The sequence below is a fragment of the Rana temporaria genome, chromosome 4 (genome assembly GCF_905171775.1).
Source record: "Rana temporaria chromosome 4, aRanTem1.1, whole genome shotgun sequence".
Taxonomy (NCBI): domain Eukaryota; kingdom Metazoa; phylum Chordata; class Amphibia; order Anura; family Ranidae; genus Rana; species Rana temporaria.
In genome coordinates, this window is record NC_053492.1 from 83,415,167 (window position 1) to 83,428,672 (window position 13,506).

The window sequence follows — 13,506 nt, forward strand, 5'->3', positions numbered from 1 at the left end:
CTTGGGGCTGCTTTAGCTGATTTTGTGTTAGTAAAAGACGATTTGCGCTTTTCTGTCTGTTACAGCGTGATGAATGTGCTTACTCCATTACGAACGGTAGTTTTTCCAGAACGAGCGCTCCCGTCTCATAACTTGCTTCTGAGCATGCGCAGATTTTTCACGTCGTTAAAGCCCACACATGACCATTTTTTACAACCCGAAAAACGACAACGTTAAAAACGTTGTTAAAAAATAGAGCATATTCGAAAAAAAATTTGCCCATTTTTTAAAACCCTAAAAATTCTCTGAAGCCCCCACACGGTCGTTTTTAATGACATTAAAAAAAAACTTAATTTTTTAGAACTCAAAAAATGATTCTGTGTACAGTAAAACCTTGGTTTGCAAGCATAATTCGTTCCAGAAACATGCTTGTAATCCAAAGCACTTGTATATCAAAGCATTTTTTTACAGCGTATAAAAGAGAAGAGAGGCACCTCTAAGTGTAGCAATAAGTTGCTAAATGTTGTACCTTTATTAAATGTAACCATATTGCTACACTTAGAGGCTCCTCTCTTCTTTTTTATACTCAGTTGTGACATGACGCTACTCTTATATCAAGACATCGCTTGTATATCAAAGGCAAGGCAAAATGTATTAAATGATTTTGCTTGTCTTGCAAAACGCTCTCAAACCAAGTTACCCTCAAACCAAGGTTTTACTGGATTTGAAAAAATAAATAAAAAATCACAGGCCAACATTTTTTCATTGTTCACACCAGTTTATCTACAACAGAAGTAAACATCACAAGCAGGTCCCCATTATTCTTCCACCTGCCCTTGTCTGTAAAAGACATAACAAATAGTGCTCTTCTCACAAACAGACATCGTTTTACTCTGAAATTACAGTCAGGTTACTTTATGTGGCCGGTTTAGAAGAAAATAGGATGAGCGAAGTCTTTTTTTTAAATAATTAGAACTATGCAAACTGCGGTCACATTACAAAGATAGAATCAGACAATTAACAGAGTGTTTGGGCTGTGAACACAACCTGGAAATGCAGACACCTGTCACTTAAAGCGGTTGTATAGTTAAACTTTTCACTTTCAATGTAATTGGTCATGTCATTATTTTAAACCGATTGCTATTAGCCTTTTTTTTCTTACCTGTTTACTTGTGAAGTTACAGCTGCTTTTACGAGTGGGGACGTGTACAGCGCATGCGCCGGATCCCTGTTCATTCCGGCAAGCAGAGCTCTGCCGGAAAAATTCTGTGTCTCTGTCGGGGCTGCGTCATTTCCGGTTGTAGACGTCAGCCCCGACGTCCCGTGATGCTTGCTCTGAGTTTCCCCCCCCCCAGAGGATCCATTACGTCACAGGGTGGAGGGTTTTCTCCTGTATTGGAGCAAGCTGTGATTTGCTATGCTTCTTTTCTGTAGTAAACGGAAACGAAGAAGAGGCTTGTACATATTGCTATTAGTGCGCATGCGCGGTATTAGGGCCCTTTCACACGTGCGGACCGTATGTCCGCATTTTTATCCGTCTGTTGCGGATGAAAACGGGACATACATTGGTCCCTATGTGATTACGGGTGTCAGAGGATGACCATCCGCTGACACCCGTAATCGTCCGCCTCCGCAAAGATCTGCATTTGCGGATGGAAGAAAATCCTATTTTTCTTCTGTCTGCCGGATCGGATGAACACAGACATACGTTCCGTGTTCATCCGATCCCCCATAGTGTGCGGGGACCGCCCTGTCAGCTGCCAACTCAGCGGGGATTTTACAGAGGATACCCGCTGAGCTTTTGCGGACACGCGGAGCGGATCATTACTTATCCGCCCGTGTGAAAGGGCCCTTACCGAGTATGTACTGTGGGCAGAAATGCATATCTTTACAGACACGGAAGACCACAGTGGAGATGGCGCCAGCTAAAATGCAGAGAAACTTTTACAAGATAAAGAATATTTGCAGTAAGAACAAAATTGTATATATATATATATATATATATATATATATATATATATATATATATATATATATTCAAAGTAACCATTTGAATCGTAATTACTATTTATTTAATAATATTGTGAAAATCGTTTTTATGTGGGAGGGTTTGCTACCTCTTTAAATATACATGTGACATTCCGATGTGTACATTTGTTTTATCTGCAATCCTGACTTGATGCAAGTACATCTGTGAAATGTGTCAGACAAGCGGCAGATGTAGAACACACATTTTGTCTATGTGTAAAGAATTTCTAATGACAACTTAAACAAGGGAAAATGAAAAAGCAGCAAAAAAATACCCAACTAAGTCAATGCCAAAACTAAGTTTTTGTATGAACAAACCCGCTCAAATAAGTGGAATAAAATCAGCCTGCCATCACACTTACTTCTGACAGTGTTAGCGTCCTAAAATGCTGATTCTCTGAGATTTAAAGTGGAGGTTCCATCAAAAAAACAATTTTGCTTTAAACTGTAGCTTATGACTAAAAAAGAAAAAAAAATATCTTTTTTACTCATCTGGAAATGCCTGTTGCTATGCGGTCCCACGCAATCTGCCTTTGAAACCACCTAGGATTCTGACATCATCTCCCTCTAATGCTCCTGGGAAATGTGTGTCATCATTTCCCAGGATGCAGTGCGCTGTCCAATTATCACTCCCCATCCAAGACTTCCAGGAAGTAAGTGCTTGTAGGCTTCACAATGCCCACAAGAAAAATGACAACGGTGTAGATATAGTTTTATAAACTATCTTTTTTGAATATCTATGCGGATCGGCGGCGGATTGTAAAATAGTAAGTGACCAGATTTATATTATAAAAACGCAGGATGAAAGGACATACATTTAAAAAATGCTAATTGTGGTTGGAACTCCGCTTTAAGTCACTCACTGACTTGGAACAGCAGCAGGCAAATTTAGAATTCTTGACTGAAATTCGGCTTCTATCTTAGTGACTCTCTCAGCCAGACAACCAGAAATTTTCACAAAAAAGTCTACATATTACTCTCATGACTAAAAAAAAAAAAAACGTCTAGTGGGGACATTAAAAGCATAACATTAAGAGCCGGTTCACACTGGGGCGGCACGACTTCGGGGGCGACTCGGCACTTTCATTCCTGGTGACAATGGTCTCCTGAACAGACAGAACATCTTCTAAGCATTGCTAAGGTGGGACACAGATAAGAAAAGGAGTTCTAATCCTTGCCTACTCTATCAAAAACGTATTGGTGTATTACTTATATTTTTCAGAGGGTCCAATTGTGAGATTACCCCATAGTTGCCTGCGACTCCTTGCAAAGTGTTATTAGAAAGGTGTCTGCTAGAACTTCACAATCACCCATCTTAATCATTCATTGAACATTAAAGCTAAACTCTCTGAAATGTAATAAACTGCCTTTACATAAAACAATCATTAAGTGTATATATATATATATATATATGTAGCGCCTCCTTACTTTCAGTATGGGCACTACGCTAAAGTTAGTGGGGAATGGGAGAGTTATGTTGCTCCCATTCACAATTTGTTAAATTGCAGGGCTGTCTTGTAGGTCAGTCTGCGTTTCAGGGGTGCGTTTCCACCTCTGGGCGGCAGTTGGCGCTAGAGGGGTTCTGACAGAGTCACTTTTACCCAGCAGCCAATTAGAGGAGTTTTTCCCTCGCTGGGCATGCTGGGGAAGGGTATATCTGGGGCAGGTGCCATTGATTCTGGGTCTGTCCGTTTTCGCGGGGTCTGAGTTCCAGGTGCGGCATCCACCTTCAGGGTGCGCGCATCTATGGACCCTGCCTGGCCGGAGTTGCGCACTATGCGGAGCTTCATCCTGATGATGAGAGGGGCCCCAGCGACTTGCTGGGTCCCAACCTTTGCTAAGAGGATCCTAAGCTGAGAGCTGTGCGGTAGGGAATCGGCTCAGGGAGAACCCAGAGAGAGGTTATCCAGGAGGCCTGAACGAACCATCGGGGATCTGGTCACCACGATACTGACAGGTATGTTGCAGCTGTCAACTGGTGACCCTGACTAAACTTTACTGGGAGGATTCGCTCAATCCAATTATTGCACCCTAAATCGCTAGGCCTGTGGCAGAGGTCCAGAGTCAGGCCTGTGGCAGAGGTCTGGTTCTCCCAGCGATTTACAAGTGACACTTTGGCTGCCAGGCTTGTGACAGAAGTCTGTCCGGGGGCACTTTACCCACTCTGGCTAGAGTGGCGATAAACTGATCTCATTATTTACTAAGAGCAGGATTGCTCTTTTCATATCCAAGGCCTGATACTAAAGTTGTTCTTATGCTTCATCAACCTCTCCTCATCTTGTCTTATGTTGATGTTGGCCATGTTGGGCCTTGGAATAAAGCATTGAAGAAAACCCAATTGATGACTGGACCTTCGCTCATTGTCTCAACTCACTAGTATCACCCCTAGACACCCTGCAAGGTAACTCAATACGCCGATCCCCCAAACAACCAGCAGCTCCTGCGGGGGTAGCGCTATATATATATATATATATATATATATATATATATATATATATATATATAATCTTTTTAACACAGTGTTAAGTACATTTATCTCACTTGGTATCAGCCTTTCAAAGGCTACCGAGTACTCAATGTCCCCTGACAACCGGCGATCGTTGGTAAACACCACAGAGCAGGGATCTGCCTATGTAATCAGATCGCCGTTCTGACATGGGGGGAGGGGTGGATTTTATGTTCCTGCAAACTAGAATCCATCTTTTTCCCTAGTCAAAGCAGCATATACAGTACACATGAACACTTGCTATGCACACAGTTAACCCTTTGATTGCCTTAGATGCCCAACCCCTTCCCAGCCAGTGTCATTAGTACAGTGACAGTGGATATTTTTAGCACTGATCACTGTATTAGTGACACTGTATTAGTGTCAGTTCGTGTCAAATTTCCCGTCACTATATCGCAGTCCCGCTATAAGTTGCCGATCTGGATATAAAAAGTTATATATCCCACAGTTTGTAGACACTATAACGCTTTCGTAAACGAATATACGCTTATTGGGATTTAATTTACAAGAAACATGTAGCAGAATACATATGGCCCAAATTTAGAAAGGCATTTTTTTTCTCTTTTTTTTTATTAGATAGTTTTATAGCAGAAAGTAAAAAATACGTGGGATTTTTTGTATTTATAGCATAAAAAAGAAACACAGAGGTGATCAAATATCACCAAAAGTATGCTCTATTTCTGAGAAAAAAAACAAAAACAAATTATATTTGGGTACAGAATTGCATGACTGCGGAATTGTCAGGTAAAGTAACGCAGTGCCGTATCACAAAAAAGTGGCCTGGTCATGAAGGGGGGTAAATCTTCCCAAAGTCAAGTTGGTTAAAACTTGCCAATAGAGAGATCCTAACTATAAACACCTTCTAGCATTTAGATCTAAAAATATAATACCATTTTATTAGAAACACAGGGGTGGGCACTTTTGGGAGCAAATACCACTTTGTTCTTTTTAGAATTGTACATATGGATCATGGGTTCAAACAGTATAGAGAGAGCTTGGGCTGTGAGTAGAACATTGAAATGCACAGCACCTTACACAAGTGTTTTTGTAACCAGGGAACCCAGTTTTAAACCAATCACACCAAAGCATTGCGGGTACCTACCCTCTCTCTATGTTCAGGTGCACTTTTCTTACTATACTGTTTTTTGCTTTAGTTTTTACCATTGTACATATGGATCATGGGTTCAGACACTATAGAGTGTGCTTGGACTGTGATTACAACATGGAAATTCATGACACCCTATGAAGTATTTTTGAAACCAGGAAGCCCAGTTCTAAACCAATCAGATCAGAGCATTTTCTGGTACTCACCCTCTCTCTGTGCTCAGGTGCACTTCTCTTACTATGCGCTCCAGGACCTTTAAAGGCTCTTTAATGGCATCTGCATACATGTTTTCCTCCCTGAAAGTAAACAAAATAGATCAAGTCACATTGCTTTTCTGACTGACAGATTAAAAATATTGCTTAAATATATAAACAAGCACTGATGTTATAAAATCATGTATCAGGTAAAAGTACAAAAGAGCTGGACAGAAAATCTAGGACTTCAGGCATATGTTAAAGGATAAGTGTACTTTTAAAACAATGTGGCATCTATTTTTCCTCCTTCCCTAAACTACCCAACCTTCACCATCTCCAGGACTATACTTGCCTTGATCTTTTGGTTAGTCTTCTGGGCTGTGTTTCCTTGACAGAAATGTTTGGGTGATGGCACCATAGAAGTTAGGAGCCACGCTACTGAGCAGACGTGGCCCAGTGCACAGAGACTTTAAAACAGGGGCCCAGATTCTCAAAGGACTTACGACGGCGCAGCGCCATGTACGCCGTCATAAGTCCTAATCTGGGCCGTCGTATCTATGCGACCGATTCTTAGAATCAGTTTCGCATAGATATCCATTAGATCCGACAGGCGTAAGTCTCTTACGCCGTCGGATCTAAACTGCAATTTTTTTTGCCCGCTAGGTGGCGCTTCCGTCGATTTCCACTTTGAGTATGCAAATTAGCTAGATACACGAATTCCCAAACGTACGCGCAGCCGACGCCCTACATCGCTTAATCATAATATGTAATGTATAATAATCATAGGATCGTAGGGCTGTCGCGATACGCGTGAGGAGGACACAGAGGGCTTGCTGGTGAAGTCACCTGCTTTGCGGCCGCAGAGCGGTGACACTCGATTGTACACACGCTGTTTAACACAGCAATGTTTGTGAGTGTATTCGTTTTTCTTTATTAAACTGATATCCTGTGGTTTTATGCTATGGAGGCATTCCTGTGTTTCTTTTTGAGAGCCTGAATGGGGAGGAGTGTGAGCCGTTTTTGGATCCTGGATTTTATCTATGTGACTGCAGAGCAGCTCCTGTTACAGGCTTGGTAAAAGCCTCAGGAAGGTAAGAGGCTGGTAAAAATAATCCCCACACTGAGGAAAATCGGGCTGGTTTGATTCACAGACATATGAGCACAATGCAACAAGTCTTCACTGAATGAGCACAATGTAACAAGTCTTCACTGAATTAACCACTGATCATCTGAATTGTTGAATGGAGCACAGATGCACTTTGCACTTTGGACTTTATTTTTAATATTATCATTATCACTTGATTGTGCACTGGATATAGTTTTATTCACTATCACTAATCCTGCAGTGATATTGTACTATCTGTTTTTGGACTATTATTTATGATTTTTTTTTTTTTTTATTTATTATTACATTATTATTGCATGTGTTTGCTAATTAGTAATTAACCACTTTCCAGGAGAGCTGGAGCTTTCATTCACTGCTATTATTGTTTTATTTATTAGCACTCTGCACTTGTTTTTTATCAAGCACTTTAAGGATTTATGACACATATTTTTTTAAAAAGGATTATTATCCCATGTACACCAGTTAGGCACTTTTATCCATTGGATTTCATTATTTATTCACTCGCAGTTCCTTCCACATCTAATTATTGATGCTGGATGGTATTCTTTGGGCATAGACCTCGAGTGGAACACAATTTTACCCCAGTAGAGGACGGACTCACTCTCATACTTTAGCAATCATTGTTTAGAATATTTTATTGTTTTAAATTATTGTCGGTTTTTAGTATTTGCAAGCGCCACTACATCCCCCTGTCTATCATATGCTGTCAGTGCGTGAGCACTATTAGTTGTGGCTGCTGCTTGATTGTAACTTTTAATTTATTTGTACCATTATATTTTTTTCCGGGTTAGGCTGGTTTGCGCATTAGTTCCCCCCCTGTTTTATATTGGAAAATACCTGATGCTGGGAAACCTGGAAGGAAAAAGGAGAGGAGGATGACGGAAAACAAGATGGATAAATAGCATCATCGAAACAATGAACATAAAGGTAAGTAAGCTCCGGGAGGCAGTGGAGGACAGAAAAGCCTGGCGCTTTAGTCCACGAGGTCACGAAGAGTTGGACACAACTAAACAACTGAACAACAACAACAACAACAGGATAGAGGGATATCTTCCAATGGGGCAACTAGTTATGGTGACAACCAGGGATTCTCTTACTTTAGAGGAGTTTTCTCTCAAATCCTGCTTTGGCTATGGGAAAGGAAATGAAGGGAAATCTCCCCAATGAGATACAGATGGCAAAAATAAACAGTGGTTATAACCATACAAAATAAAAAGTTTTGCCTTTAGTTCCACTTTAAGGTGGGGAAGAGCAAAATGGATTCATGCACTTTGTTTTAAAGTGTACCCGTTCTTTTAAAAAGGCCTAGCTTGTGCAAGAGTATTTGAATGCATTCCAGGGGTCATCTGTGCTGATCAGCTGAAAATAATGCCACTAAAAGATCATTATTTAAAAAAAAAAAAAACACAGGGACATGCTAAACTAGAGCTTCTATTTAATGAAACAGAGACACTTTAAAGGAGTTGTAAATAAAACATTTTTTTTGCTGAAATGATTGTTTACAGGGTATAAAGACATATTAGTTAACTGATTCCATTTAAAAAGGATTAAAAATAGATAAAAATCAATCATATAATGTACTTCTAGTTTCTAGCTTCTCTGCTGTACAGAGCCACAGAGCCAATACAGGGCAGTGATGGTTTGGAAAACTAAACTGACGATTGGTGCTGAGGGGTTTTAGACGCACAGTAATCACACCTCCTTGATTAGTGACCACAGAGAGAAAGCTCCCAGCACTGTGGTTATCAGGAAACAGACAACCAGGAAGTGTGGAGATCAGAGAAGAATTACAGCAACTTGAGAGCAAAAACGAACAATGTAGACATGAAAACAGCACTGAATTAAGGTAAAGGAAGCTATTAAGATAAAAAAAATTCCTTTACAAACCCTTTAAGGTTGCTTACATACAGTACAATTGAATGGTTTAGCATCAGCCTATAATGCCCTTTCATTACAGGACATTTTTCGGGCATTTTTTACTATGTATACATACAGTAAAAAAAAACATGTGATACAAATGTAATAAATTGAGTTGCAGTTCAGTGAGTAAAATAAGTATTTGATTCCCTATCAACCAAAAATAATTCTGGTTTCCACAGCCTGGCTACAGTATGTGCTCATGTGGTACGCACATTAGTCCTGTCAATTTAAGAAGGTGCTCCTAAAGACAACTCATTATGCGTATAAAATACACCTGTCCAAAGAACCTCTTTTTTTTATTCAAACCTCACCATCATGGGCTCACCAAGAGCTGTCAACATATGTCAGGCCCGTACACACGTCCGAGAAACTCGATGAGCAAAACACATCGTTTTGCTCGTCGAGTTCCTTGTGAAGCCGTTGAGGATCTCGGCGAGCCAAGTTTCCCCATTGAGTAACGAGGAAATAGAGAACATGTTCTCTATTTGGCGCCACAAGTTCCTCGTTGGTTTCCTCGGCCAAAAGTGTACACACGACCGGTTTCCTCGGCAGAATACGGTTCCCATCGAGTTTCTAGGTGAATTCTGCCGAGAAACTCGGTCGTGTGTACGGGGCCTCAGAGACACGATCGTAGAGCTGCACAAGGCTGGAATGGGCTACAAGACCATCAGAAATAAGCTTGATGAGAAAGAGACAACTGTTGAAGCGATTATTCGTAAATGAAAGAAATACAAAATAATTTGGTCTTTATGCATTTCACATATGGATTAAATCTGGAGTCACTAAAATCACTAATAATCATTAGCATGTTATGCTCTTCCAGCTAGATCCTGGGAAAGAGAGAGCAGCCAAAATCTTGTAAAAAGATGTTCTTGAAATTGACTGGAGTGTCTTGTGGCAAGATTTTGCCTGCTCTGCATTCTACAGGAATTTTCATGCATATACTGGGCCGGATTCAGAAAGAGATACTACGGCGTATCTCCTGATACGCTGTCGTATCTCTGAGTTCCGACGGTCGTATCTATGCGCCTGATTCATAGAATCAGGTTACGCATAGATCTCCCTAAGATCCGACAGGTGTAAGTGACTTACACCGTCGGATCTTAGGCTGCAATTCTAGGCCGGCCGCTAGGTGGCGATTCCATTGCGGTCGGCGTAGAATATGCAAATGAGTCGTTACGCCGATTCACGAACGTACGCTTGCCCGTCGCAGTAAATTTACGCCGTTTCCGTAAGAGATACGCGGCGTAAAGATAAAGCTGCCCCCTAGGTGGCGTAGCCAATGTCAAGTATGGCCGTCGTTCCCGTGTCAAAATTTGAAAATTTAACGTCGTTTGCGTAAGTCGTCCGTGAATGGCGCTGGACGCCATTTACGTTAACGTCGAAACCAATGACGTCCTTGCGACTTCATTTAGCGCAATGCACGTCGGGAAATTTTAGGGACGGCGCATGCGCAGTACGATCGGCGCGGGAACGCGCCTAATTTAAATGATCCACACCCCCTACCCGGATCATTTGAATTAGGCGGGCTTGCGCCGGAGGATTTACGCTACGCTGCCGCAACTTTTACAGGCAAGTGCTTTGTGAATCAAGCACTTGCCCGTAAAACTTGCGGCGGCATAACGTAAATGAGATACGTTACGCCGCCGCAGAGATGCAGCGATCTACGTGAATCTGGCCCACTGACACCTTGCCCAGCGAAGAGGAAGACAAGGGTAGGGTAAGAATGATTCAAAAGTTTGTGTTTAAATGTAAATTTTGCATCTATTTGTGAAGGGGAAGGGGGCCTGGGAAAGTGTAACTGGATCTTGTATTTTACTGCAAGGTCTACTGCAAGCTGGAGTTGGACTTTAAAGAAGAATGGTAAATATTCTCCCGATATCCCATTTAACAGTATGAACAGAAGCGTTTGTAAATTTAATTTCTTTTACTTTTATTGGATTGCAGCATTACCTCCTGTGTGTAAATGCAAGGTTCCCAATCCACTATTTATCTTCTTTAGTGTTTTTCTCTGCATGCCCCTCTCACAGTAACTGAATGACACCCAGCATCCCGATTGCCTTGGGTCACAGCATACTGCTCACCGCTCGCTTGCAGAGCATTAAGCTCAAATGCCAAACACGTGGGTGCCACTGAAGCCCGCCTATAGCCTGATGCTGAAGAGCAAAAGGAGGGTATTGCTTGTCACATGACCAATACAGAATGGTCGGCCACATTGCATAGGCAGTAAGGTGACATCCTGTGCTTCACTGAACCAGGAACAAAAGGAAGCAACATTGGTTTAGTATTGATTAGTACTTCTCTTCCTTTTTACTTAGTTGCATGGGCAGCTTTTATCATAGACATTTTTCAGTTGTGCATGGAATGGTAGGTAATTGAAAAAAAATATATACATTTATTATATTATTTTAATATTATTATTATTCATTTTTACCCAGCAAGTTTTTCTATCCTTTTATTTTTGGAGATGTCTCAGTTTTGCATCTTATACCTTTTAGCCTAGGTCCACATGCCCTGACATGCCAAATCGGCGGCTATTGCCGGCAATAGCACTGTTCGAATCCGTTACGACGCCACACCGACTCCCAAAAGCAGTTTCTGTACTACTTTTGGTGACTTCAAATGTGATTTCAATACACAGCAGGAACCATGCACAGATGTCTCTGAAATCGCCCCCCAAAGTCGGACTGATACGCAGGTATGAAATTGTGCGAGTTCAGCTGAACTTACGATTTTAATCCTGCAGTAGTGTGAACCTGGGCTTAGGCCTGCGTAACACTGCTCTGCTGCAGTTTCCCCCACAGCACAGGTACACTGCAGTGTACCCATGGTTTTTGTGTGGGTTACCTGCACTTTGCTATAGACTTCCATTGGTACATTTTCTGAAAGAGCATGAAAGGTCATCCTTGCGGTTGATCCGTGTGAAAGCAGCCTTAGTACTTGTAGTCTACCCTAATCTATTAGATTGTAAGCTTTTATGGGCAGGGTCCTCTTAACCCTCTTGTATTTTATTGTATTGTAACCGTACTTTCTCCCTTGTAAAGCACTGTACAAACTGCCTCTGTGTAAACCCTGTATATCAATAACATTATTTACATTTCTTTCGGTCCAGAAGTTAGTGGAGATCATTGGAGTACCAGTATTACCTCAGTGATTTCCAACTTTCAGGAGTATCGACCAGTTATGGTAAGTCTGAGGCCCCGTACACACAACAGAGTTTCTCGGCAGAATTCAGCCAGAAACTCGGTCGGAGCTGGATTATGTCGAGAAACTCGGTCGTGTGTACACTTTTCAGCAAAGAAGCCGACGAGGAACTCGTCGGGCCGAAAAGAGAACATGTTCTCTATTTTCTCGTTCGTCAATGGGAAAAGTCGGCCCGCCGAGTTCCTCGGCGGCTTCCACACTGAACTCGACGAGGAACTCGATGTGTTTGGCACGTCGAGTTCCTCGGTCGTGTGTACGGGGCCTGACTTTTTGGGTGTTTGCAGCAATTACTCATGCTGCTGCTTTCCTTGGAACTGTTCATTTTCGTTTTTCTCCAACAAGGGATTTTGCAATGGGGGCCTTGTCTATGTGCCCCGCCTCTTGGTCACTCATGGCCCTCAGCTCCCAGGTGGAAGCCCTGTTGTGATGCCATTTTCACAGCATTGGGATTCAGGTGTCACTCATTTGGCCTCTACTGTGTGGTCTTTTTTCTAAGTTATTAACCCTTATATGTACACATAAACGGACTTAGGTTGTCTCCTGATGAACTGGGCGCTGTCCCACAAAATGCAGAGAGATCACAGCTTCTGCAAATTTTTAATGCTTTAATAACCACATTGGCATCTTGAATGTACATTGGTAAATCTTCTTTTTATTACGACACAATCGTATATTTTTTTTATGTAAATTGAAATAAATGTACTTTTTTATATTTGATGTATTATTTTACCCAGCACCATTCTCAAAACTATTTTCGGTTGTTACAGGTACGGTAAATACATAGTTACATCAGTTCAAAATTTCTTTCTTTTATGTATTCTTAATCTCAACTTAAAGTGGTTGTAAAGCCGAGATATGTTTTACCTTAATGCATTCTCTGCATTAGGGTAAAAAATGTGTCAGCTGTTGTATCACTCCCCAACCTCCCTAAATACTTACCAGAGTCCTTGGATACAGTGCTGTGCCTGTCAGCAGAATCTCTATGTCTCCCCTCACATGACATCGGGGCAGCAACTGGAGCTGCTACTGTCAATCAAATTGTGTAAGGAAGGAACAGGGGCGGTGCTAAGCTTTGCTGTGTGTGTTAATGGACCCACATATCCCAGTTCTGGAGTGAACCCACAGATGTGCCACCATAGGAAGTGGTTTTATATGCTGGCACACAGAGAAAAAGAGCACTGGCTAGAAGGGGAAAAGCAGGGCAGCTCCGTGCAATACTGTTGTACAGAGCAGGAAAGCATAACATGTTTTTTTATTGTAGAAAAAAAAATATATATTGTTTAAAACCATGAACTGTTGATATAGTAAATTACAGAAAGGGGTCCCACGGAGACCTAAAAAATATTTTATGGGTGATTCCATGTTGAAAAGGTTGTGAAAGGCTGCTTGACACCACTCAGGTGATGCTCTGTAAAGTTAATTTTAAAAAGCTTCATCTGACTAC

At 41.5% G+C, this 13,506-nt stretch overlaps 1 protein-coding gene across 1 annotated transcript in view; it reads right to left on the bottom strand.

The window, feature by feature from the left end:
- Positions 1-13,506, bottom strand: part of NBAS (NBAS subunit of NRZ tethering complex) — a 975,710-nt gene that overhangs the window by 235,476 nt on the left and 726,728 nt on the right. The window contains exon 47 of the mRNA XM_040348578.1: positions 5,825-5,914. Coding sequence (XP_040204512.1) covers positions 5,825-5,914 — 90 coding nt within the window. The remainder of the gene's footprint in view (positions 1-5,824; positions 5,915-13,506) is intronic.